Source organism: Dasypus novemcinctus, chromosome 21 (assembly GCF_030445035.2).
Source record: "Dasypus novemcinctus isolate mDasNov1 chromosome 21, mDasNov1.1.hap2, whole genome shotgun sequence".
Lineage (NCBI taxonomy): Eukaryota > Metazoa > Chordata > Mammalia > Cingulata > Dasypodidae > Dasypus > Dasypus novemcinctus.
In genome coordinates, this window is record NC_080693.1 from 79,540,937 (window position 1) to 79,564,641 (window position 23,705).

The 23,705-nt window shown below is 50.1% G+C and overlaps 1 protein-coding gene across 2 annotated transcripts; it reads left to right on the top strand.

Annotated features, from left to right (window-relative positions):
* Window positions 1-9,318: 9,318 nt before the first annotated feature.
* Window positions 9,319-22,534, top strand: LOC101410922 (E3 ubiquitin-protein ligase TRIM47-like). Of its 2 annotated transcripts, XM_071210797.1 has the most exons (10): window positions 9,319-9,560; window positions 9,689-9,731; window positions 10,434-11,104; window positions 12,505-12,600; window positions 12,780-13,013; window positions 13,939-14,101; window positions 14,299-14,361; window positions 14,825-15,637; window positions 16,463-16,577; window positions 21,658-22,534. In XM_071210797.1, exons 2-8 carry the CDS (start codon window positions 9,716-9,718, stop codon window positions 15,379-15,381), a joined length of 1,800 nt encoding a protein of 599 aa, XP_071066898.1. In that variant the 5' UTR covers window positions 9,319-9,560; window positions 9,689-9,715; the 3' UTR covers window positions 15,382-15,637; window positions 16,463-16,577; window positions 21,658-22,534. The 2 variants fall into 2 exon arrangements, with proteins under 2 accessions (XP_071066898.1, XP_071066897.1); XM_071210796.1 differs by lacking the exon at window positions 16,463-16,577.
* Window positions 22,535-23,705: the final 1,171 nt, after the last annotated feature.

The window sequence follows — 23,705 nt, forward strand, 5'->3', positions numbered from 1 at the left end:
ATTCTCCTGAACTAATGTATGTTAATGTTACAAGATGACAATATCAAACAAACAAACAAAAAAACCACATTATGCTAAGTGAAAGAAACCAGACACAAAGTACTACATATTGTATGAGTCCACTTATATAAAATGTAAATATAAATCAATTTATAAAGGTGAAATTAGATTAGTGGTTATGTAGGGCTGGAGAAGGATAGAGGGATTGAGAGGTGACTGCTAAAGAATGTGTAGTTTTTCTTTTTAGAGTAATGAAATTGTTCCTAAATTTTTTTGTGGTGACAAATGTACAACATCGTGATTATATTTAAAAAAATCAATTGTATACTTTGTAAAAAAAACAGACTTCTTTCCACTGGGACAGAAATGTGGCTTTATGACATTTCCTATCATAAAACTATTAACTTTCTCTCCTTCTCCCCATGCACCAGTGTGGACTATATGATCTGAAAATAAGGAGGAAACACAACACTTAGAGTCTCCATATACATGTATACTGCACCCAGATAGGACACTGTTCAGAGCATTAAGTCAATAGGGCCCTGCGTGTGAGCTAACAGACCCCATGGCAGGAAAGACCCTGAAAGCTGCAGGGCACTGGTATGGGTCAAAGGGTTAAGTGAGAAATAACCAGACAGACCAGAACGTGCGGTGAAGAGAGTAGGAAAGTAGGAGGCCTCAAGAACTTACAGGGCGTCACTGGGTCTAGACCAAATCTGCTCTGTATAGTGGAAAGATCACTAATCTCAAAATCCCAGCACTGGGAGTTGACTCCAAACTGTCAACTTTTAGCTGTGTCTCATGATTTGTGGGTTGTTGTGAAATGCAAATAATAAAATGGATTCATTTATGAAAAAAAAATGGGTAAAGGACTTGAATAGACATTTCTCCAAAGAAGATATACAAATGACCAATAAGCACATGAAAAGATGCTCAGCATTATTTAAGCATGAGGGAAATTACAAATCAAAACCACAGTGAGGGGGAAGTGGATGTGGCTTAAGCAGTTGGGCGCCCACCTACCACGTGGGAGGTCCCGGGTTTGGTTCCCAGTGCTCCTAAAAAAAGAAGAAGAGCAGACATGGAGCGCACACAACAAACAGACAACTAGTGCAAACGACGAGGTGGTCATGGTGGGGTGATAAAAAAAATAAATAAAATCTTAAAAAAAAAAGATCTCAAATCAGACACCTATCTTCACAACTGGAGATCTAGAAAAGAAGAGCAAACTAAACCCAAAGCAAGCTGAAGGAAGGAAATTAAGATTACAGCAGAGCTAAATGAAATAATAACAATAAAAAAATAGAATCAATGAAACCACAATAGGTTCTTTGAGAAAAAAATCAATAAAATCAACAAATCTTTATTTAGCTAGACAGACAAAGAAAAAAATAGAGGACTCATATAACTAAAACCAAAAATGAAAGGGGTGGGGAATGGCAGTGGCTCAGGCAATTGAGCTCCTGTTTACCGTATGGAGGACCCAGGACTTCATGGTAAAAAAAGAAAAAAGGTATCCCAGACCTGCGCAATGTGGGCGATGTAATGCACCAAAAAGACACAACCAGATAGAGAAAAAAAACGAATGGGGGGGGGGGGATTTTACTACACAGACCACAGAAATAAAACAGATTAAAAGAGGATACTATGGGGAGACGGACTTTGGCCCAGTGGTTAGGGCGTCCGTCTACCATATGGGAGGTCCGCGGTTCAAGCCCCGGGCCTCCTTGACCCGTGTGGAGCTGGCCATGCGCAGTGCTGATGCGCGCAAGGAGTGCCGTGCCACGCAAGGGTGTCCCCCGCGTAGGGGAGCCCCACGCGAAAGGAGTGCGCCCGTGAGGAAAGCCGCCCAGCGTGAAAAGAAAGAGCAGCCTGCCCAGGAATGGCGCCGCCCACACTTCCCGTGCCGCTGACGACAACAGAAGCGGACAAAGAAACAAGACGCAGCAAATAGACACCAAGAACAGACAACCAGGGGAGGGGGGGAAATTAAATAAATAAATAAATCTTTAAAAAAAAAAAAAAAAGAGGATACTATGAACTGCGTTTGGTTCCCAGGGCTTCCTAAAAAGAAAAGGAGCAGACACAGAAAGCACATAATGAACAGATACAGAGAGCAGGCAGCAGCACAAACAACAAGGCAGGGAATAAATAAATTAAACAAATCTTAAAGAAAACCAAAGTCACGATGCGATACCACTTATGTCTACTAGAATGGATATAATAATAAATAAAAAGAAAGAAAGAAAAATTTTGGACTCAGTGTAATGCTTTTTTGTTTGTTTGTTTTGTTTTATTTTTAATGTTTGGGAAGTGCATTGAGGTGGCAAGGATGTGGAGAAATCCGAACTCTCATACACTGCTGGTGGGGATGTAAAATGGTGTGGTTGATGTGGGAAACAGTTTGGCAGTTCCTCAAAAAAGTTAAACAGATTGGCCATATGACCCAGCAATTCCATTCCCACGTATATATCCAAAAGATCTGAAAACAGGGGCTCAAACAGATACTTCTACACAAATGTTCATAGCAGCATTATTCACAATAGCAAAAAGGTAGAAACAACCCAAGTCCATCAATAGACAAATGGGGGAAGCGGATGTGATTCAAGTGGTAAGACCTCCACCTACCATATGGGAGGACCCGGGTTTGATCCCTGGGACCTCCTGGTGAAAAAGAAGAGAAAGTGTGCCTCACAGCGAGCCAGTGCCCCCGCGGCGAGCCAAGTGCCTGCAGGAGTGCCTGTGTGGTGAGCCAGTGCCTGCATGGTGAGCCAGTGCCTGCATGGTGAGCCAGTGCCCATGTGGTGAGCCAGTGCCTGTGCAAGTGAGTCACGCAGCAAGATGATAACTCAACAAAAAGAGACGAAGGGGAGAGTCAAGGTAAAGCACAGCAGAGACCAGGAACTGAGGTGGTGCAATTGACAGGGAACCTCTCTGCACATCAGAGGTTCCTAGGATCGAATCCCTCTGAATCCTAAAGGAGAAAGAAGAGAAGAAAAGACAAAAAAGAGAAATAGATTCAGAAGATCACAAAGCGGAAGGACACAGACAGCAAAAACAGCAGGCCAGGGGTGGGGGAGGGGAAAATAAATAAATCTTTAAAAAAATAGATAAATGGATAAACAAACTGTGGTCTATCCATACAATGAAATCTCATTCTGCCATTGCAGTGCAAGTCTGACACTACCCAGGGTTAAGTGAGGCCAAACTCCACAGTTTAAGGGCTCAGTCCTCCACAAGACCACCACCACCTCGGACACCAGACACGCCAGCTCAGGGTTATCAGGCTACCCTCGCTTCTGACCAGCTGGTTACGAATTCGGGGGTTCCCACTACCAACTCAGCTTCAATAATTCACTAGAGGGAAGCGGACTTGGCCCAGTGGTTAGGGCGTCCGTCTACCACATGGGAGGTCCAAGGTTCAAACCCCGGGCCTCCTGACCCGTGTGGAGCTGGCCCATGCGCAGTGCTGATGCGCGCAAGGAGTGCCGTGCCACACAGGGGTGTCCCCCGCGTAGGGGAGCCCCACGCGCAAGGAGTGCGCCCCCTAAGGAGAGCTGCCCAGTGCAAAAGAAAGTGCAGCCTGCCCAGGAATAGTGCTGCACACACGGAGAGCTGACACAACAAGATGACACAACAAAAAGAAACACAGATTACCTTGCCTCTGACAACAACAGAAGCAGACACAGAAGAAGATGCAGCAAATAGACACAGAACAGACAACAGGGGTGGGGTGGGAAGGGGAGAGAAATAAATACATACATACATACATAAATAAATAAATAAAATTCACTAGAATTACTCACAGAACTCAGGAAGCACACTGGCTTGTAGTACTGGCCAGAGAAGCTCACTGTCCAGAGTTTCTGTTGACGTTTCCTTACATAGGCATGGTTCACTGAGTTCAGTGCCCATATGTTTGAGCTCGATCTCTTATCCCTCCTCTCCCTGGAGTTTGGGCAGATACGATGTGGCTCCAAGCCCTAAAACTCTAACTACATGGTTGGTCTATCTGGTGAGGCCAGTCCCCATCCTAAGAATGACAGGGAGCAGATGTAGCTCAGTGGTTGGGCACCTGCTTCCCACATATGCGGCCCTGGGTTCAATCCCTGGTACCTGCTAAAAAAAAAAAAAAAGACTGACAGCCAACTTCTCAACAGAAAGAAGAAGAAAAAAGGAAACCAAATCAATAGAATTAAATCTCCTAAGTGCTTAAAGAAAAATAGCTGCCAACTTAGAATTCTTTACCCAGTGAAAATATCTTTCAAGAATAGGACAAGGGAAACGGACTTTGGCCCAGTGGTTAGGGCGTCCGTCTACCATATGGGAGGTCCGCGGTTCAAACCCCGGGCCTCCTTGACCCGTGTGGAGCTGGCCATGCGCAGTGCTGATGCGCGCAAGGAGTGCCGTGCCACGCAAGGGTGTCCCCCGCGTGGGGGAGCCCCACGCGCAAGGAGTGCGCCCGTGAGGAGAGCCGCCCAGCGTGAAAAGAAAGAGCAGCCTGCCCAGGAATGGCGCCGCCCACACTTCCCGTGCTGCTGACAACAGAAGCGGACAAAGAAACAAGATGCAGCAAACAGACACCAAGAACAGACAACCAGGGGAGGGGGGGAAATTAAATAAATAAATAAATCTTTAAAAAAAAAAAAAAAAAAAAAAAAAGAATAGGACAAAATAAAGCCGTCTTCAACAACCAAAACCTAATTATTTGTCAGCTGCAGCTCTGCACTAAAGGAAATGCTAAAAGGTGTTCTTCAGGCAAAAAGAAAGTGATCCAGATGGAAGTTCAGAAACAGAAGAAATGGAGAGCAATTAGAAAGATAAATATGTGGATTGCTCTAAATCAATATTGATGGTACAAGAACTAATGATGAATTAAAATACCCAATAATAGTAAAAGTTGGGATGAGGTAAATGGAGTTTAAATAGTCTAGAGATTTGCATTGTCTTAGAAGAGATAAAAATAGTAATTTACGTTGATAAGTCATGAATGCATGTTGTGATTCCTTAGATAACTACCCCAAAATAGTGGAAAACACATATAACTACCAAGCTAATAGGAAGGAAGAAACTGAGTAATAAAAAATCAGTAATGGGGGAAGCGGATGTGGCTCAAGTGACTGGGCTTCCACCTACTACATGGGAGGTCCCAGATCCAGTTCCCAGTGCCTCCTGGAGAAGGAAAGCTGGCGCAACTGGCAGGCATGTCATGCTGATGCAACAAAGGAGACAAAAAGAGGAAAGACAGTGAGAGACACACAAACCAGGAGCCGAGGTGGCTCGAGGGATTGAGCGCCTCTCTTCCATTTGAAAGGTCCTGAGTTTGGTTTCCAGTGCCTCCTTAAGAGAAGACGAGCAGACACAGAGAGCACACAACAAAGCAGATGGACACAGAGAGCAGACGGTGGCCACAAACAATGGGGGGTGGGTAATAAATAAACTAACTAAGTAAATAAATAATCAATAATGCTAAAATTACAGTTCAGGAAAATATAGCAAATCCAAATTCATTTGTATCTAACCATCTGCCCTCAAAACTGACGGAACTAAAAGGAGAATCAGCAAATCCATAACAATAGTAGGAATTTCACCACAATATCTCTCAGTAACTGTTAAAACGATGGACAAAAAAAAAAATTCAGTAGGGATATAGATGCTTTGAACAGCATGATTTTTCCAACTTCACTCTTTGGGGTAAAAATGAAAAACACTACATCAAACAACTGCAGAATATACATTCTAAATTTTCAAGGGCATGTGCAATATTTCTCTACATTGACTATATTCTGAGCCATAAAGCAAATCTCAAGAAAATTCAAAGACCTTAAATTAGGGTATATTATCTTATTATAGTGGAATTAAGTTAGAAATCAATAACAAAAAAAGATAGAAAATACTTGTATTTTTAGAAACTAAGGTCAAAGAAGAAATCACAGGAGTGGATGTGGTTCAAGCAGTCGAGCACCTGATTCCCACCTGGGAGGTCCCAGTTTCAGTACTCAGTGCATCCTAGGAAAAGTAAAAAAAAAAAAAAAAGGCAAAACAAACGAAAAAAACAACTCAGGGGAGCAGATGTGGCTCAGTAGTTGGGCACCAGCTTCCCATATACGCGGTCCCAGTTTCAATCAAGAACAAGAAGACGAAAGAAGAAAGAAGAAGAAATGTCTAAAATATATATATATTTTTAATGGATTGATAATGATAATGCTGTTTTACTATGAGATGCAATGAAAAATGTACTTAAGGAGGGAAATGTATACATTAACAAAGAAGAAAGAGTGAAAATCAAATACCTCAGAAATTTAGAACAGCAAATTCAACCCAAAGAAAGTGATAAGAAGGAAATAATAAAGATAAGAGCAGAAATCAATGAAATAGAAAACAAGCATACAATAGAAGGAATCATCAAAACTAAGAGTTGATTCTTTGAAAAGAATAACAAAATGGATAAACTCCTAATGAGTCTCAGCAAGAAAAAAAGTAAATACAATCTGTATCAAGAATGTTAATGGGGGAAGTGAACTTGGGCGCAATGGATAGGGCATCCGCCTACCACATGGGAGGTCTGCAGTTCAAACCCCGGGCCTCCTTGATCCATGTGGAGCTGGCCCACGCGCAGTGCTGATGCGCGCAAGGAGTGTCCTGCCATGCAGAGGTGTCCCCTGCATAGGGGAACCCCATGCGCAAGGAGTGTGCCCCATAAGGAAAGCCGCCCGGCGTGACGAAAGTTGCAGCCTGCCCAAGAATGGCGCCGCACACACGGAGAGCAGATACAGCAAGATGACGCAACAAAAAGAGACACAGATTCCCAGTGCTGCTGATAAGGATAGAAGCAGTCACAGAAGAACACACAGCGAATGGACACAGAGAGTGGACAACTGGGGTTGGGGGGAGGACGGGGAGAAAAAAAAAAAAGAATATTAATGGGAAACACATCTACAGATCCTACAGTCATTAAAATAATTATGAACTGTTTTATATCAATAAATTTTTAAATTCAGATGAAATGGACAAATTCCTAGGAAAACACAATTTACTAAAACTGATACAAGAATATATAGTATTGGTGGCAGACTTGGCCCAGTGGTTAGGGCGTCCATCTACCACATGGAGGTCTGCAGTTCAAACCCTAGACCTTCTTGACCCGTGTGGAGCTGGCCCACGCGCAGTGCTGATGTGCACAAGGACTGCTGTGCCATGCAGGGGAGCCCCAGGCACAAGGAGTGTGCCCCGAAAGGAGAGCCGCCCAGCATGAAAGAAAGTGCAGCCGGTCCAGGAATGGTGCCGCACAAACGGAGGGCTGACACAACAAGATAACGCAACAAAAAGAAACACAGATTCCCAGTGCCGCTGACAACAACAGAAGCAGACAAAGAAGACGCAGCAAATAGACAGAGAGAACAGACAACCAGGGTGGGGGGGGGGGAAGGGAGAGAAATAAATGAATAAATAAATCTTTAAAAAAAAAAAGAATATATAGTATTGATGTAGGCTATGGGTGGGGGGGCTGTTCTTCTCTTCGTAGATAACCTGAGCTGAATGTGTCCTGAGCTGTGCGGTGGGACAGTGAGAGCTGCAGCCCTGCCCTTGGTAACCATGACAACAACTTCAGTCCTCAAAAAACAGTTCAGCAATGCAAATTCTATAAACTTTAAATATTCAGGGAAAATGCAAACCAAATGTGCTAAAAGCTTATCTAGAATGTATGAAGTCCATGCTAAAAGTTTACCTAGGATGTGGAAGATACATGCTAATTCAAGCTTGTTGAGCAGTGAAAAAAAGAACCTTTTAGGAGAAGTGGATTTGGCCCAACGGATAGGGCATCTGCCTACCACGTGGGAAGTCCAAGGCTCAAACCCCGGGCCTCCTGACCTGTGTGATGAGCTGGCCCACGTGCAGTGCTGATGTGCGCAAGGAATGCCCTGCCACATAGTGGTGTCCCCTGCGTAGGGGAGCCCCACACGCAAGGAGTGCACCCTGTAAGGAGAGCCGCCCAGCATGAAAGAAGCGCAGCCTGCCCAGGAGTGGCGCTGCACACATGGAGAGCTGACGCAGCAAGATGATGCAACAAAAATGAGACACAGATTCCAGGTGCCACTGAAAAGAATACAAGCAGACACAGAAGAACACACAGCTAATGGACACAGAGAACAGACAACTGGGGGGGGAGGGGGAGAGGAGAGAAATAAATAAAATAAAACAAATCTTAAAAAAAAAAACCATTTGGCCCTTCCTCTGAATAAAAGGAACTCAAAAAGCTTGTTTGGGGTTTGGATTTTGCATGAGAAGCTCCAAGCCCTGCCGGTCATAAATAAATCTCTTTCCCTCCTAAAATTATTCCTAAGTCCTCACCTTTCTATACGCAAATAATTGAACCTCTCTGGATTTCTACAACAGTATAAATAATGATAAATCTCTTAAAGAAATTGAATATATAGCTATCCTTCTCACCAAAGGCTGGCATAATCTTAATACTAAACCTGACAAGGACAGTATATAAAAGAAAAATTATAGGCCAATCTCATCCATAAAAATAGATGCAAAAATCCTAATAAAATATTAACAAATTTAATCAAACATATATAAAAAGCACGACACATCCTGACCAAGTAGCTTTCATTCCAGGAATGCAAGGTTGATTTAATTGAAAGTCAATAAGTGTAAATCTACTACATTAACAAAATAAGTGAGACAAAGCTTATGATTCTCTCTATAGCTGCAGAAAAAACAATGGATAAAATTCAACTTTCATTCAAGATAAAAACTAAGGAAACTGGGAATACAAGGGAATTTCCTTAATCTGGTAAGGGTATCTACAACAAACCTATAGCAAACATCACACTTAATGGAGAAATGTTGAAAATGTTTCCTCTTAGATTGGGAATAAGAAAAGGATGTGATCATGATTTCTATTCAACAAGAGAAGTCAGCTTTTTGGAGCAGGAGAGTGAGATGGTGAAAACTTTTCAGAACATTTATCCTGTTGGGTGGGGGAGACTGAGAAGCAGCAAGACTTCCAAAAAGCCATTACACAGGGTGATGAGAGTCTTTCTTTAGCTCTTCTCATCCCTTTTTTCCTTCTAAGGGTCAGAACCAGAGTGGAAGCAACAGTCTTTGGGGTCACCAATCAGATACTGTTGGAATCTATCAACTTTAGACCCAGTAGGAGCCTTGAAATACCACCTCTGACAACAGCCCTTCTGATTCACAAGGGGAGACCCATGGAACAGGGAGACTAGACAAATTGCCCTGGATCCTGCTGCCACTTGGTTGCTCTTTTCCCTCTCCGCCTGGTAATGTGAGAGGATCTTGGGTCCTTCGCAGGTGAGCCCAGGTGCCAGCAGCTACTCTGCTTCCTGGGAGGAAGGCTCTGAAGGAAAGAATCCGCCAATGGAGAGGAAGGCCGCCTCAGCACAGCACCTTTTGCCCCGTTGACGTCACAAGCAGAATGCTGGGGCTGGTCATGCTTGAACTGTGATGTCGTGGGGCAGAATTGCGGGCAGTCTTCGGGGAGGGGGCACCTTGCTTGGGAGACCACAAAACAGCAGCCAAAGGAAAAGGTGAGAAGGCAGACCTCAGCCCCCTGCTGTCAGATCCTGGGGGTGGGGGCCCTCCCAGCATCTGTGAAGAGGGGCGGGGAGAGGCTGCAGTGCCTGGGTGCCAAGGGTCCTCTCCCCTCCCGTTACAGGGCAGCAGAGTCTCTGGCCCCCCCGACATGCAGGGCACTTCACGTAAGTACTTGGGCGTCCTACTCTTCCCCCACCAGGGAAGAGGCTCCCTTCCCTTGCCAAGCCGCGGGTTCTCCCTGCCTGTCTGCTCTTGCCCCGGACTTGTTCCAGGCGTCAGGGCTGAGACAAGGGAGCAATGCACAGTCTTTTTTATTTATTTATTTATTTTTTTTATTTCTCTCCTCCCACCCTGTTGTCTGCTCTCTGTGTCCATTAGCTGTGTGTTCTTCTGTGTCCTCTTGCATTCTTGTCAGTGGCACCGGGAATCTGTCTCGTTTTTGTTGCGTCATCTTGCTGCATCAGCTCTCCGTGTGTGTGGCACTATTCCTGGGCAGGCTGCACTTTCTTCACACTGGGCGACTCTCCTTGCAGGGTGCACTCCTTGCTGCATGGCACGGCACTCCTTGCGTGCATCAGCACTGCACATGGGCCAGCTCATCACATGGGTCAGGAGGCCCGGGGTTTGAACCCTGGACCTCCCATGTGGTAGACGGACGCTCCATTGGTTGAGCCAAATCCCCCTCCCACAATGCATGATCTTACGACCTACTCCATCCCCAATTCAGTCCCCTTGGGGGTTGGCGGATGACAAGTCCCTGCACCCCTTGGACAGACAGCCACTTGCAAGGGAAGGGCTGGTGTTCCCCCCAACGGCCCTTCGGCCCCGGCCTTGGCTTCAGCATTGCTTCATGTGCATCTTCCCAGGGCCTGTCCAGGACGAAGCCCCCACCCCGCAGCCCCTGGCCCAGCCCTCAAGACCTCCCCAAGACCAGCTCCTGATGAGTAACAACGGTAATCCCCGCACGTTCGAGGACCAAGTCCTCTGTCCCATCTGCCTGGAGGTGTTCCGCAACCCGGTCACCACGGCCTGTGGCCACAACTTCTGCATGATCTGCCTCCAAGATTTCTGGGACCACCAGGCTGCCACAGGCGAGACCCTCTATTGCCCCCAGTGCCGAGAGAGCTTCTCCTCCAGACCCCGCCTCTGCAAGAATGTCATCCTGGGGGAGATGGTGACCTGCTTTGCCCAGGCCAAGGGCCAGGTGTCAGGGTCCTTGCGGAACGTGGCGGGGCCCGGGGATGTGCCCTGCGACTTCTGCTCCCCGCAGAAGCTCAAGTCAGTCAAGTCCTGCCTGCAGTGCATGGCTTCCCTGTGTGAGAAGCACCTGCGCAGCCATTTCGAGGACCAGGTGTTCCAGGGCCACCGGCTGTTAGAGCCCATGGGGGACCTCAGGTCCCGCTTGTGCCGGAAGCACCGCAAGCTGCGGCGGCTGTACTGCCGCACGGAAGGCTGCTGCGTGTGCACCGCCTGTCTGCTGGAGGAGCACAAGAACCACGACATCACGCCCCTGGAGGAGGAGCGAGCCCGCAAGGAGGTGCGGCGGGCGGCGCGCGGGCGAGGGAGGCAGGGCACCTCGGCTCCCTGGGATTGCCCCGGAGGCTTTCGTTAGCGTTTCCTTGGAAGAAATGGCTGCAACCACTAAAGTGGTGGTCAAGACATGAAAAAGTTGGAAGAATTTGTAACACTGATGTAAAGACACTGGCCACCGGAGGTTCTGAGTGGAGGGAGAGGGAAGAATAGGTGTAACATGGGGGCATTTTCGGGACACTGGAATTGTCCTGCGTGACACTGCAATGATGGATACAGGTCATTATGTATTTTGTCAAAACCTACAAAATTGTGTGGGGTAGAGTGTAAACCATAATGTAAACTACAGTCCACGGTTAGTAGCGATGCTTCAATATGTGTTCATCAACTGTAACAAATCCACCACACTAATGAAGGATGTTGTTGATGTGGGAAAGTGTGGGAGGGGGAAAGGGAGGGGCATATGGGAATCTCCTAAATTTTTAATGTAACATTTATGTAATCTAAAGCTTCTTTAAAAATTAAAAATTTTAAAAAAAGACATGGATAAGTACTGATAAGTGAAATGAAAAAGGATCCAAATTGTTTGTACTGTATCCTGTAAGAGAAAAAAAAATTTTTTTTTTGCACAAATAGAAGGGCTACAAGGAAACAGCAAGATACAAACATATTATCATAAAAGGCTAGGTGAATCCCCTCCTTTTCTCTATTTTCAAACTTTAATATATTTGTATTGCTTTTTATAATTTATAATTTATAATAGATTATTCTGTCATGCATATTCTGTAACCTAGCCACTCACTGGCCCGTCCCTTGCATGACAACAAGGCCGTGCAGGAATGTAACCAACATCTCCCTAAGCGCACTCTTTAGTGTGGTTGAAATTTTTTTCATAGCAAGACTTTCTCGATGAAGGAAGCAGCGCATTGATTCATGGTCCAGCACAAACTCTTTATTTTGTTGTGGACCAGCCACAGTTCACAGACGGCCCTGACAACAGTACTATCCTACGATGTAACTGAACGTGAAAGGGCTTGGGAAGACCGCCCTGCTCTGGGCAACAGTGCCCCAGGGAACCCGGATGGTCCCTACTGCTGTGCCCATCCTGGACCCACTGCCCCCAGGCCCCTCCACAGCCCCTTCCTGTGACCTGAAACCCTAAGTTTTCATCACTCTCAGGAGCAGAGAACCTGATTCCTAAGAAGGAGAATGACAGACTCAGAGCAGAAGGGGTGGACCCTGGGACCAGCCACCCTCCAGCTTAGGTCTTTCTCCTTCTCATTTAAGCAGAGGAGGTGAATGCAAGAGGCATGTCTCTTGTGGGCTATGACATGGGGCTGCTGGCAGAAGGACTTCTTCTAGGTCACCTCCCTGAGTCAGGGCACCCCACCCCACACCTCTCTCCAGGTCGAGGTTCGGAAGATCCAGGCTAACGTGGAGAACCAGATGCTGATCATTGCCTCTGACCACCAGAAACACAGGGGGCAGATGTCCTTTCTGTCGGTGAGGTTGGCCCACCCCCACCCCAAAGCCCAGTCTCCCTACATCAGGCTGAAGGGAATTCTCAGGGCCTGGGGGGGATGGCAGGGGGCCAGGCAGGAAACTTGGGCCAGCTTCAGGTCCCAGCAGCAGGCATCCCAGGGTGGGGCTCAGGGATGCCTCTCCATGCCCCCCCTCCCCAGAAAATGATCCAGAAGGTGCGCGACGAGGTCAACACCTGCTTCTCGGAGATCATCCAGGAGGTCAAGCAGCTGCAGGGGAAGGTCTTGGAGTTCGTGGAGAGAGAGGAGGCCGCCGCCCTGGGGAAGCTGGGCAGCTCCATCCAGCAGAGCCGCAGCCGGCTCCTGGAGCTGGAGGGGGACAGTGTCTGGCTCCGCAGCCTGCTCACCAACCAGAGCGACCAGCAATTCCTGCAGGCAAGCCCACCCTCCTCATCACCTCACTCCCCTTCCACCCATAAGCACCCCAGATGTTCCTAGACCTCTGGATAAAGTGATCAGGGGTTTGGGCTGCATCACTTCGTCCAGTCCCCTGCCTCAGGGAGCTTCCCATCCCGGGTCATCTGTCCTGAGCACTTGGGAGCCAGAGCTTACTCCAACACCCTTGGCTGCTTCTTCCGCCTCAGAGCTCAGCCCTACCCTTTGGAAAATTCTTCCTCCTTTTTTTGGGCCCTAACTTTCCTGCCACAGATAGGGCTGTGCCCGGGACCTCTGGGCTTCTGACACTGTCTTAGTTTCTCCAGACTTGCCAAAACCAGGGCCAGAAGTGAGACTAGAACCATCTGTAGAGCTTAGATCGAAAGCCCTTCTCCTTCCCAGCCCTGCTGGCAACAAAGTAGCAGCAAGCTTCACTTTGGGCAAGGGATTTGGGAGATCCCAGCACAGATCTCCTTTCTTAAGCTGCCATCCTACCCCTGAGCAGATTTCTAGGGCTCACCTCATCCCCCCAGGCACAACCAGAAGCATCTAGCAATGTTGACAGTGTTTTTCGCTCAGCAAGCAAAGGTTCAAAAGAAATTCTCCAGGGCAGGGGTATATGGGGACCTCATATTTTTTTAATGTAACATTTAAAAGAAAATAAAGAACAAAAAAAAATCTAAAAAAAGAAACCCTCTTCCCTTGGGTTTCTAAAAATCCGCTCCTCTTAACTTTGAGGGCAACACTGGCTGTACCCATGGCAGAGCCCTAACCTAAGATCTCCATCCAGCTGGGAGGGGAGAGCCATGTCCAAGTTTGCCCCATGGTTCTGGGTGCCACTGAGCCCTGTCATAAGCAGCAGCTTCTAGCATCTGCCTGGAACCTGGCTAACAGGTGGCACCACTGCCATCTCCCTGCATGCCAGGAGTTCCCCAGGCTAAAGCGCTACCCAGGCTGCGTGGAACCCCTGATGGGCACCAACTGTGAGGAGAAGCAGAGCTTCCTCCAGCTGTCAGAGACCCTGGCTGACCTCCGAGCCCAGCTGGCCGATGTGGGCCTCAGCTTTGTCAACCAGCTCCTCCTGAGAGGTGAGCAGCTGGAGGCCCGGGCCTGTGTGATGGGGTGGGGCGGCCCTATAGGGCAGTGGGTTGGGGTTCCCAGCGCTGGTAGAAAGCCCTGGCTGCTGGGTGCACCTCTCCCAGGTGACGCAGGCTCCTGGAAGCCCGCCCGCTCCAGGCCGCTGGACTGGCAGTGCGTCCTCAGCAAAGCCCTTCCATCTCCCCAGGCATTGAGATGAACTCCTATGAGCTGCTGCCCCCAGCCGTGGACAGGAAAACACTCCTCAAGTGTGAGTCCGTAGTGGGGGGTGGTCTGCCTCGGGTGGGAGGAAACGGAGCAGGGCTACTGAGGGCCTAGCCTTCCCAGCCCCGTCCCCCTTCAAATCAGAGACCAAATCCCAGTGACTTCTCCAACCCGAGGGTCCCTTTGGGTGACCCCTGAGTCACCTCCTCCGGTACCCCTGACTCTCCATCAGGCTCATCAGACTTGTGTCCAAGGTCCAGGAAGGGGGAGGGAGCTTCTGTGCCCACTCCCAAGGTAGCCCCAATTCATCTGGTCCAGGCTGTCAGCTGCGCCACGGGCCAGAATTGGGGGCTGGCATTCTTAGGAGCCAGGGGCACAGGCTGGGGTGACTTCTTGCAAATGCAGCACCATTTAGCATCCTCCTTCCTCCGGAGGCGCCCAGAGCCGGCTCTGGGGGCCGCTGACCCTGTTCCCCCCGCTGCCCACGCCCTGGTCCCGCCCACCCCCAGCTTACTGCAACCTGAACTTCGACCCCGCCACGGCCAGCGAGGAGCTGTTCCTGTTCAAGGAGACCCACTCGGTGCTGAACCTCGGCATCCTCCTGGAGCCCTTCGCCGCGGGCGGCCCCTTCCCGGGCTTCAAGCAGTGGCCGCAGGTGCTGTGCTCGCGCAGCCTGTCCGAGGGCCGCCACTACTGGGAGGCCGACGTGTCGGACGCGTGGGTGTGCCTGGGCGTCACCTACCGCCGCAGCCCGCCGCTCGAGGGCCGCCCGCGCCGCAACATCGTCTACCTGCTGGGCCGCAACCCCTACTCGTGGTGCCTCGAGTGGGACTCGCTCAAGTTCTCGGTGTGGCACAACAACACGCAGACGGTGCTGCACGGCGGCTACCAGCGCACGCTGGGCGTGGCGCTCGACTGCGCCGCCGGCTGCCTCTCCTTCTACGGCCTGGTGGGCGGCGTGAGCCTCATCTACCGCTTCCTCGCCACCTTCCTGGAGCCGCTCTGCCCCGCCGTCATGGTCAGCAGCGGCGCCTCCGTCACGCTCAGGCAGCGCCCCGAGGCGTAGGCCCCGGCCTGGGGGCCGCCAATAAAGCTGGAGGCGAGCACTGGCTGCCGGCGGGGAGGGGCGCGCCGGGAGGGCGCATGCGCCGTCCCTGGTCCCTCCCCCCGGCGCCGCGAGGATGGGGGGGGGGGCCACCTGCGGTCCCAGGATCCCAGAAGGAGGCAGGCAGCCCCTTCTCGGGGTCACCGAAGGGCTCTGGAGCGCCCCCGGGGCTGCGGACAGACCTGTGGCCTTGGGAAGGGGCTTCTTCCGGACTGAGGTGCCGCGCGGTTCCCCCCAAGGCCCTGATGGTGCGGGTTGAGCCTAGTCCAGGGGCCTGTCCCCGAAGGCCTTGTCTCCTGAGCAGGGGCAGGGCTGGGGCCAGGCTGCTGCTCCCCGGCCCTACCCTGGGCAGCCAGCCTAGGGTGGCACCTCTGTGTGGGGGGTGGTCTTTCGGGGTCCCTGGCTTAATCGGGGGCTGGGAGGTGAAGCTGGAGCAGCCCAGGCCTGTACCAGCCCCTAAATGATGGCCTGAGGGCCTAGGCCAGGCAGGGGCCAGAGCTGCTGACCCTCCTGCCCAGAACAGAGCTGCTCACCCTGTCCCCCGTGCCCAAACCTGAAACCAGCCTCCCCGCACTCCTGAAAGCGCCTGCGCGCCTCCAGCCAGCAGCCCAGCCCGCCGGCTCCCCAGCGAGGCGCAGCCGGAGAAAAGGGGCTTCGTCCCCATCCGGGCCTCTGCGGGTGAGCCGCGGCCCTTCGTCCCCATCTGGGCCTCTGCGGGTGAGCCGCGGCCCTTCGTCCCCATCCGGGCCTCTGCGGGTGAGCCGCGGTCCTTCGTCCCCATCCGGGCCCCTGCGGGTGAGCCGCGGCCCTTCGTCCCCATCCGGGCCCCTGCGGGTGAGCCGCGGTCCTTCGTCCCCATCCGGGCGTCTGAGGGTGAGCAGCGGCCCTTCGTCCCCATCCGGGCCCCTGCGGGTGAGCCGCGGTCCTTCGTCCCCATCCGGGCGTCTGAGGGTGAGCAGCGGTCTGTGAAAGGCTGCCTGAGAGCTGGATCCCCTGCCCCTGGGACCCTGGCAGGGTCATGACTGGGGACCCCGTCCAGCAGGAAGCGGCCTCTGCATTCCAGCCTCAACCCGCCTGCGAGCCTGCGCCTGGGTGAGGTTAATGATTGCCTCTGTGGAGGAAATGCTTCAGGGCAGGGGAGAAATCCGTCAGGCGAGGTAGGACCCAGACCAAAAGCGCCCTTCAGGGGTGCGCCTGCATTCCGCCCCACCCCCACCCCCGCCTGTTCCCACAGGAGCTCGTGAGGCTCTTTCTGGCTTCAGGAGCTCCGGCGGCCATTTTGGAGTAAGGGGCGGCCAAGACAACCGTGTGTGTAGGGTGTGTACGTGTAGGGGGCTTTGTGTAGGGTGTGTTCATGTAGGGGCTGTGTGTAGGGTGTGTGTAGGATGTGTACATGTAGGGGCTGTGTGTAGTGTGTGTACATGTAGGGGCTGTGTGTAGGGTGTGTGTAGGATGTGTACATGTAGGGGCTGTGTGTAGTGTGTGTACATGTAGGGGCTGTTTGTAGGGTGTGTACATGTAGGGGGCTGTTTGTAGGGTGTGTGTAGGATGTGTACATGTAGGGGGCTGTGTGTAGAGTGTAGGGTGTGTAGGGTGTGTACGTGTAGGGGGCTGTATGTATGTAGGGTATGTACGTGTAGTGGCTGTGTGTAGGGTGTGCACGTGTAGGGGCTGTTTGTAGGGTGTGTACATGTAGGGGGCTGTTTGTAGGGTGTGTGTAGGATGTGTACATGTAGGGGGCTGTGTGTAGAGTGTAGGGTGTGTAGGGTGTGCACGTGTAGGGGGCTGTGTATATGTAGGCTTTGTATAGGGTGTGTACATGTAGGGGGCTGTGTATGTAGGGAATGTACATGTAGGGGCTGTGTGTAGGGTGTGTGTAGGGTGTGTACGTGTAGGGGGCTTTGTGTATGTAGGGTGTGTACATGTAGGGGCTCTGTGTAGGATGTGTACATGTAGGGGGCTGTGTGTATGTAGGGTATGTACATGTAGGGGCTGTGTGTAGGGTGTGTACGTGTAGGGGGCTTTGTGTATGTAGGGTGTGTACATGTAGGGGGCTGTGTGTATGTAGGGTATGTACATGTAGGGGCTGTGTGTAGGGTGTGTATGTGTAGTAGCTGTGTGTAGGGTGTGTGTAGAGTGTGCACGTGTAGGGGGCTGTGTGTATGTAGGCTTTGTGTAGGGTGTGTACATATAGGGGCTGTGTGTAGGGTGTGCACGTGTAGGGGGCTGTGTGTATGTAGGCTGTGTGTAGGGTGTGTGTAGAGTGTGCACGTGTAGGGGGCTGTGTGTATGTAGGGTGTGTACATGTAGGGGTTGTGTGTAGGGTGTGCTCTGAAGGTCTCAACGGGTAGAGTCTGGGCACCCTTTGGCTCCCGAGGTCAGCCATAGCTTTGAACTCTAGTTACCTATCTGCAGTCTCGGTGCTCCGGTTCAATTCCAATGAGTTTTATTCCCCACGAGCTGTTCCTCCTGTGGGTTGGTAGGAATGAGATTGAAACCTTTCCCGGGATTCAGGGGAGACTGTTCACACTGTCCTGCCTCCCCATCGGCTAGTCTTTCCTCACCCCTGGAAGGGGCTGCAGGCTCCCCAAGGAGGGCAGAGGAGTTCCTGGCTGTGTGCGGAGAGGAAATGCTGGGGGGCAGCGGCGCACCCCAAGGAGGCGGCCAGGCCTGTTGAGACTGGCCACGTGGGCCGAGTGTCTCCTCAGGCAGCCGACAGGAAGGGGGGCTACACGTAGTCCAGGGTGACACCTCTAGGCACACGTCGCTGTGAAATCCACACCCAGACGCATTAGGGGTGCTATTTAAACAGGAGCCCCAGGTACCTAGGAGTCCACAGCGGTAGTCTAGGGGACCTCAAGTTTTTTTAGTGTTTCGAGAAGCCAAATAGGAAGCAGACCTGCACCCTCAGTGAGGCTGGCCAGCAACCCAAATGCCGGGGTTCTTTGCTTCTGGCCCAGCGTGGCCTTAGCTGTGTCGAATGGCAGAGGGGTTTCCAGGGCCCATGGGAGGAGATAACAGACGGACCTTTGGAGGTGGCGAGGTTAGCCGGGCTCTCGACTATTCCTCATCGGTGAACCCTCCCTTCCCTTGCTCTACTGGGGACAGACCAGGGCAGGGCCTGGCCCTAGACTGCCAGCCCTGCACCTGCATGTCCTCCTGCTCAGCCTTAGCACTCAGCAAATATATTTTTAAAATGTGAATCCAACAAGTCTGTACAAACTAATCTGTGTATTACGTTAGGAAAAAAATATCTATTCTTACCAAAAGATTGTATATTGAGTAATTTTTAAATCTTTTAAGAAAATATTCATTGCATTTTCTGACTATAATTTTGCTTTTATTTAACAGATGCATTGTACGTACTAAGGGCCAGCCACTGTTCATAGCATTTTACAAATGTGAACCCATTTAACCTTCCTAACTCTAGGAGTAGGTGTTATTAATTATCCCCATTCGATGGATGAGGAAACTGAGGCAGGAGAGGTTCCTTGACTTGACCATGGTCACAAAGGTGGTGGTGTGAATGGAGGAGCAGGATGCAAACCCAGGCAGTCTGCTTTTTAAACCTCTACACTACACTGCCTCTCCTACAATGTGTTCACTGCAGATAATTAACAGTATAGAAACATAAAACCACCCATACTCCTATTCCTATAGTATTTCCAGGTTCCTTTTCTTATGCAGATAGAGCTATAGGTCAGCTGAAAATGGAGAGAACTAGAAGCTAGAGCTGCAACTCATATTGTGCATTTTTCAGTAAACATTTTGCACATTTGCCAAGGTTGCTTCAAAAAGACAAAAACTACCTAGTTGCTGGCTGCATCCTACAAATCTGTCCTTAGCTTTATTTTGTTTTTAACTCCTTCTCGGGTTCCCACTAGAGGTGATTGGCAAGCTACCTAGCCAAAGCCACAGATCTTGCTTCCTTGTTATTACTCCAAATTTACCCACATCCAGGAGGGTCAAAGTGGGTATGAAGCAACAACAGAAGCGGACAAAGAAGATGCAGCAAATAGACACACAGAACAGACAACGGAGGGGGGGGGGGGGGAGGGAAATAAATAAATAAATAAAAAGTGGGTGTCAAGGATGCTGGCAGTAGCCACGGTTTCCATTGCCAGAGATAGGCAGAGCAACCTCCAGGTGCTCCAGGTGGGGCGGAGGAGGCAGGACCAAGCAGCAGGAGCCTGGAGTAGGGGCCTTCAACCCTTTCCTTCCCCAAGGGAGGGCTGTGCTCTGGGCCTTAGTCCCAGGCTGCGGTGGAAGGAGGGGAAATCCGTGAGAACCCTGTGCAGACTGCCCCACCTGGCACACAGTGGGTACCTGTTGACTGTCAGGAAGTCTCTTCCAAGGGAGCGTGAACTCAACTCTGCCCTTTTCCTAGGAGGAAGGGAGCTGTTGGTGGCCTGGAAGGGTCCCACCAGCTAACGAGAGGTGGGCCATCTCCAGCCTACTTTGCTGCCTCAGCCCCAAAGCCACCTGTGTCAGTTTGAAACTGTACAGGGACGTGGACTTGGCCCAATGGATAGGGCATCCGCCTACCACATGGGAGGTCCAAGGTTCAAACCCTGAACCTCCTTGACCCATGTAGAGCTGGCCCATGTGCAGAGCTGATTCACGCAAGGAGTACCCTGCCACGCAGTGGTGTCCCCCACATAGGGGAGCCCCATGCGCAAGGAGTGTACCCCATAAGGAGAGCCTCCCAGCGCAAAAGAAAGTGCAGCCTGCCCAAGAATGGCGCCGCACACACAGAGAGCTGACACAGCAAGGTGACACAACAAAAAGACACAGATTCCCGGTGCCAATGATAAGGACAGAAGCGGTCACAGAAGAACACACAGCGAATGGACACAGAGAGTAGACAACTGGGGGGGAGGAAGGGGAGAGAAATAAAAAATAAATCTTTAAATATATATATATATATATATTTGTTTAAAATAAAGAAAAAGAAACTGTATCCCAGAAAGTCATGTTCTTAAAGTTGGTCCATTCCTGTGGGTGTGGCCCTATTGTAGGTGGGACCTTTTAATTTGATGACTTCAGTAAGGCATGGCCCAGGTGAGTCTTAATCCTCTTACTAGAGTCCTTTATAAATGGATGAAATTCAGAGGAGGGAGAAAAAGTCACTAAGCCAGAGGCTGAAAGCAACAGAACCCAGAAGAGAAGGGAGAGACCAGCAGGTGCTGTCATGTGCCTTGCCATATAACAGAGGGGTCCAGGATCACCGGCAGTGGGGGAAAAGTATCACCTGATGATGCCTTGATGACATTTCCATGACCTCAGAACTGTCAGCTCGTAAGCTAATAAACCCGCATTGTTCAAAGCTGACCTATTTCTGGTATATTGCATTTCAGCAACCTAGCTAGCTAAAACACCCCCGCCACAGTGAGATGAGACTGCGTTCTCCAGTTTCTTTCATGGACTCCACTAGGCCTTACCCATCCCCACTCCCACCCCCCTCCATTTTACCCCCAAGGATAAATCACCACCTGGCCTTTGCTCATGTTATCCCTCTGCCTGGAATACCCTTTCACCTCCACCCCTGACTTGGCTAACACCTACTCGTTCCTTGAGACTTAGTGAGGATGTACTACCGTGTCACAGGAAGCCAGATCTGAACTCTGTCCCCCAGGCGAGGGGATGTTTGCTCCCATATCATCCTCTGCATGCGTCCATCATGGCACACGTTTCATGCTGTTTCAACTGTGAATTTTTCATCGGACTTAGGGACAGGCTGTGTGTTTCATCTTGACATCTCCAGTGCTTAATGCATGACTGACACATAGTATGCACTTAATAAAAGTTGGCCCAAGGACTGAATGAACTCCCTTTAGAGGCTCTTCTGGGCTTGAGGGCAGGGTCAGGATGGGTGTCCGAGGCCCGAGAACGGTTGCTTACCCACCTACTTCCTCCTGCCACCCCTCCCTCCTTAAGCTAAGGAAGTGTGTCCACTGTAGTCAGGTGGGTGCAGAGGACCTATCTGTCTCTCACCTCCTTCCATTTCCGCCTTCTCTCTACCTGGAAGATTCTTTGAGAACAAGGAGATGTGTGAGGAGGAAGACAGCCCCTCTCACCCTCCATTTCCTGACCCGTAAAATAGCACATCTGCTGAGGATTCGATGATACTCAGTGCTTCTCAGTCAGGCCATAGCCGAGTGAGAAACTCAACTCTGGGGCAACATTTAAGGGGAGGGAAATGTGGTAAGAACCTCAGTTTCCTTTTTCGTTCCCCAGCCATCTTGGCAGCTGCTCTTGGCTGGGGCCGTCCCGCACCTAACGCAGGAAGATGGTGGCCGCAAAGAAGACGAAGAAGTTGCCGGAGTCGATCAGTTCTAGGCTCCACCTTGTTATGAAGAGTGGAAAGTGTGTGCTGGGATGCAAGCAGCCTCTGAAGATGGTCAGGCAAGGCAAAGCGGAACTAGTGATCCTCGCCACCAACTGCCCAGCTCTGAGGAAAGCTGAAATATAATAGAGTTACTATGCCATGTTGGCCAAAACTGGCGCTCATCACAAGAGTGTAAATAATACTGAATTGGGCACAGCACGGGGAAATTACTACGGAGTATGTACACTGGCTATCGTTGATCCAGGTGATTCTGATATCATTAGAAGCATGCCAGAACAGACTGGTGAAAAGTAAATCATGTGAAAATTTTCTTTAATAAAGCTTGTTTTAAGGAAAAAAAAATACACACAAAAAAATCTCAGTAATCATAAATGTATAATACTAATGCAGGGTGTTAAAAATCAAGTAGGTTGGGGGGAAAATACTCCAAATGTAAGATAGGAGCTAAGTTAGTAATATTTTGATTATGCTCTTTCATAGTTTGTAACAAATGTTTCACAACAATGCAAGGTGTTGGTGGGGTAATGTATGGGGCATGATGATATGCATGTTTGTTTTCTAAGCTCACAACTTTACTATACACTTATTGTTTATATTCCTGTATGAATGATATACTTTAAAAAATTTTTTAATTAAAAAAAGATATTCAGGGAAAAAAACCCTCTGTAATCAAGATAAACAATGCAATATTTTTAAAAATCAAAATGCAAAAATCCATGATTAACAATATTGAAATTTTAAATAAAGATTGAATTTGAACCTGTACTTGCATAACCCTGCCTCATTCCCCTCACACTAATCTCAGCCCCGATTCCAATAAAACTTTAATTACAAAAACAGGTGACCAGCCTGCTGGCCATAATTTGCTGACCTATTTTCTGAAAATAGGACGTTCATTATTTTTTACCATGATTATGGAAGTTTTTTTATGCCGCCTTAAAATTTGAGCCCCAGGCAAGTGTTTCACTTGCCTCCCGTTAGTTGGGGGTATCACATTGTTTGGAAAGTGCTCCTGGGATTTGTGGGGTAGTCAGGGATGCTAACCGCCCGGTACTGCTCAGAGCAGCCGGCCCAAATGCCTGCAGCGCCCCCGTTGTTAGTATCGTGTAGGTACCTTGAGACTTCCAAACGGAAAGTTAAATACCTTTAGTCTAGTGCTCCCCCTTGCCAAAGTAAATGGTTGAGTGTCAGAAGCCTAAGGGCATCCATTGCGAGGCCTTTGGTTCCGTGCCTGCCCTGAGTTTTCTGGAAATGGAATCAGTGCACATGCGCGGCTAGATTCTCCATGCCTGGAGGACATGGGTCTTGTTGATTCTGTGTTTAACACAGCAAGCCGTGCAACTGGAGATGACACCAATGATTTGATTTCTGCCCAGTTTTCTCCAATGTGCCACAGCTGTCCCCTGAGTGGCTCCTGTGGGCCAGGCACAGGGCGCCCACAGGGTATGTGGTGGGGTGCTGACAGTCACGAGATGAGAGTACCTAACTACATGCTGAGCTAAGGGCTCTGCAGGGAACGAGATGGCCAAGGGCCTGTGCCACACCAGGCGCGAGGGAGGGCGTCTCTGAAAAAATAGTTGGACCTGAGGCTTGGAGGACGGGCCAGCTGGACAGGTGGGCAGGGGCAGGAGGTGAGAGGGGAAAATGAGAGGATGGGGATGGGGGTGGCAGAGTTGAGATGCATCGGCCCCAGCATTAGGAAGGTGGGAAAAAAGACCTGCAAGGTTTCAAAGGGAAAAGTCAGTAGCGCTGAAGGCCCAGGGGAGGGAGGCCCCTGCCCAAGTCAGAGAATCGATGCTGGGGCCCGGCCAAAGGGGAAGATGCCGTGTGGTGGGGGGACAGGCTGAGTTGGGGTGACAGTGAGAAGGTCACAAGAAGTCAGGCGGCCACACGGGCCTGGAGCTTGTGAGAGAGGGTAGGTTGGAGGAGAATCGGG

Bases quoted from the DNA above. Each gene is read 5' to 3' on its own strand.
- LOC101410922 (XM_071210797.1), top strand. The intron at 11,105-12,504 runs GTGCGGCGGGCG...ACCTCTCTCCAG, and splicing joins AGGAGCGAGCCCGCAAGGAG to GTCGAGGTTCGGAAGATCCA. The intron at 13,014-13,938 runs GCAAGCCCACCC...CCTGCATGCCAG, and splicing joins GCGACCAGCAATTCCTGCAG to GAGTTCCCCAGGCTAAAGCG.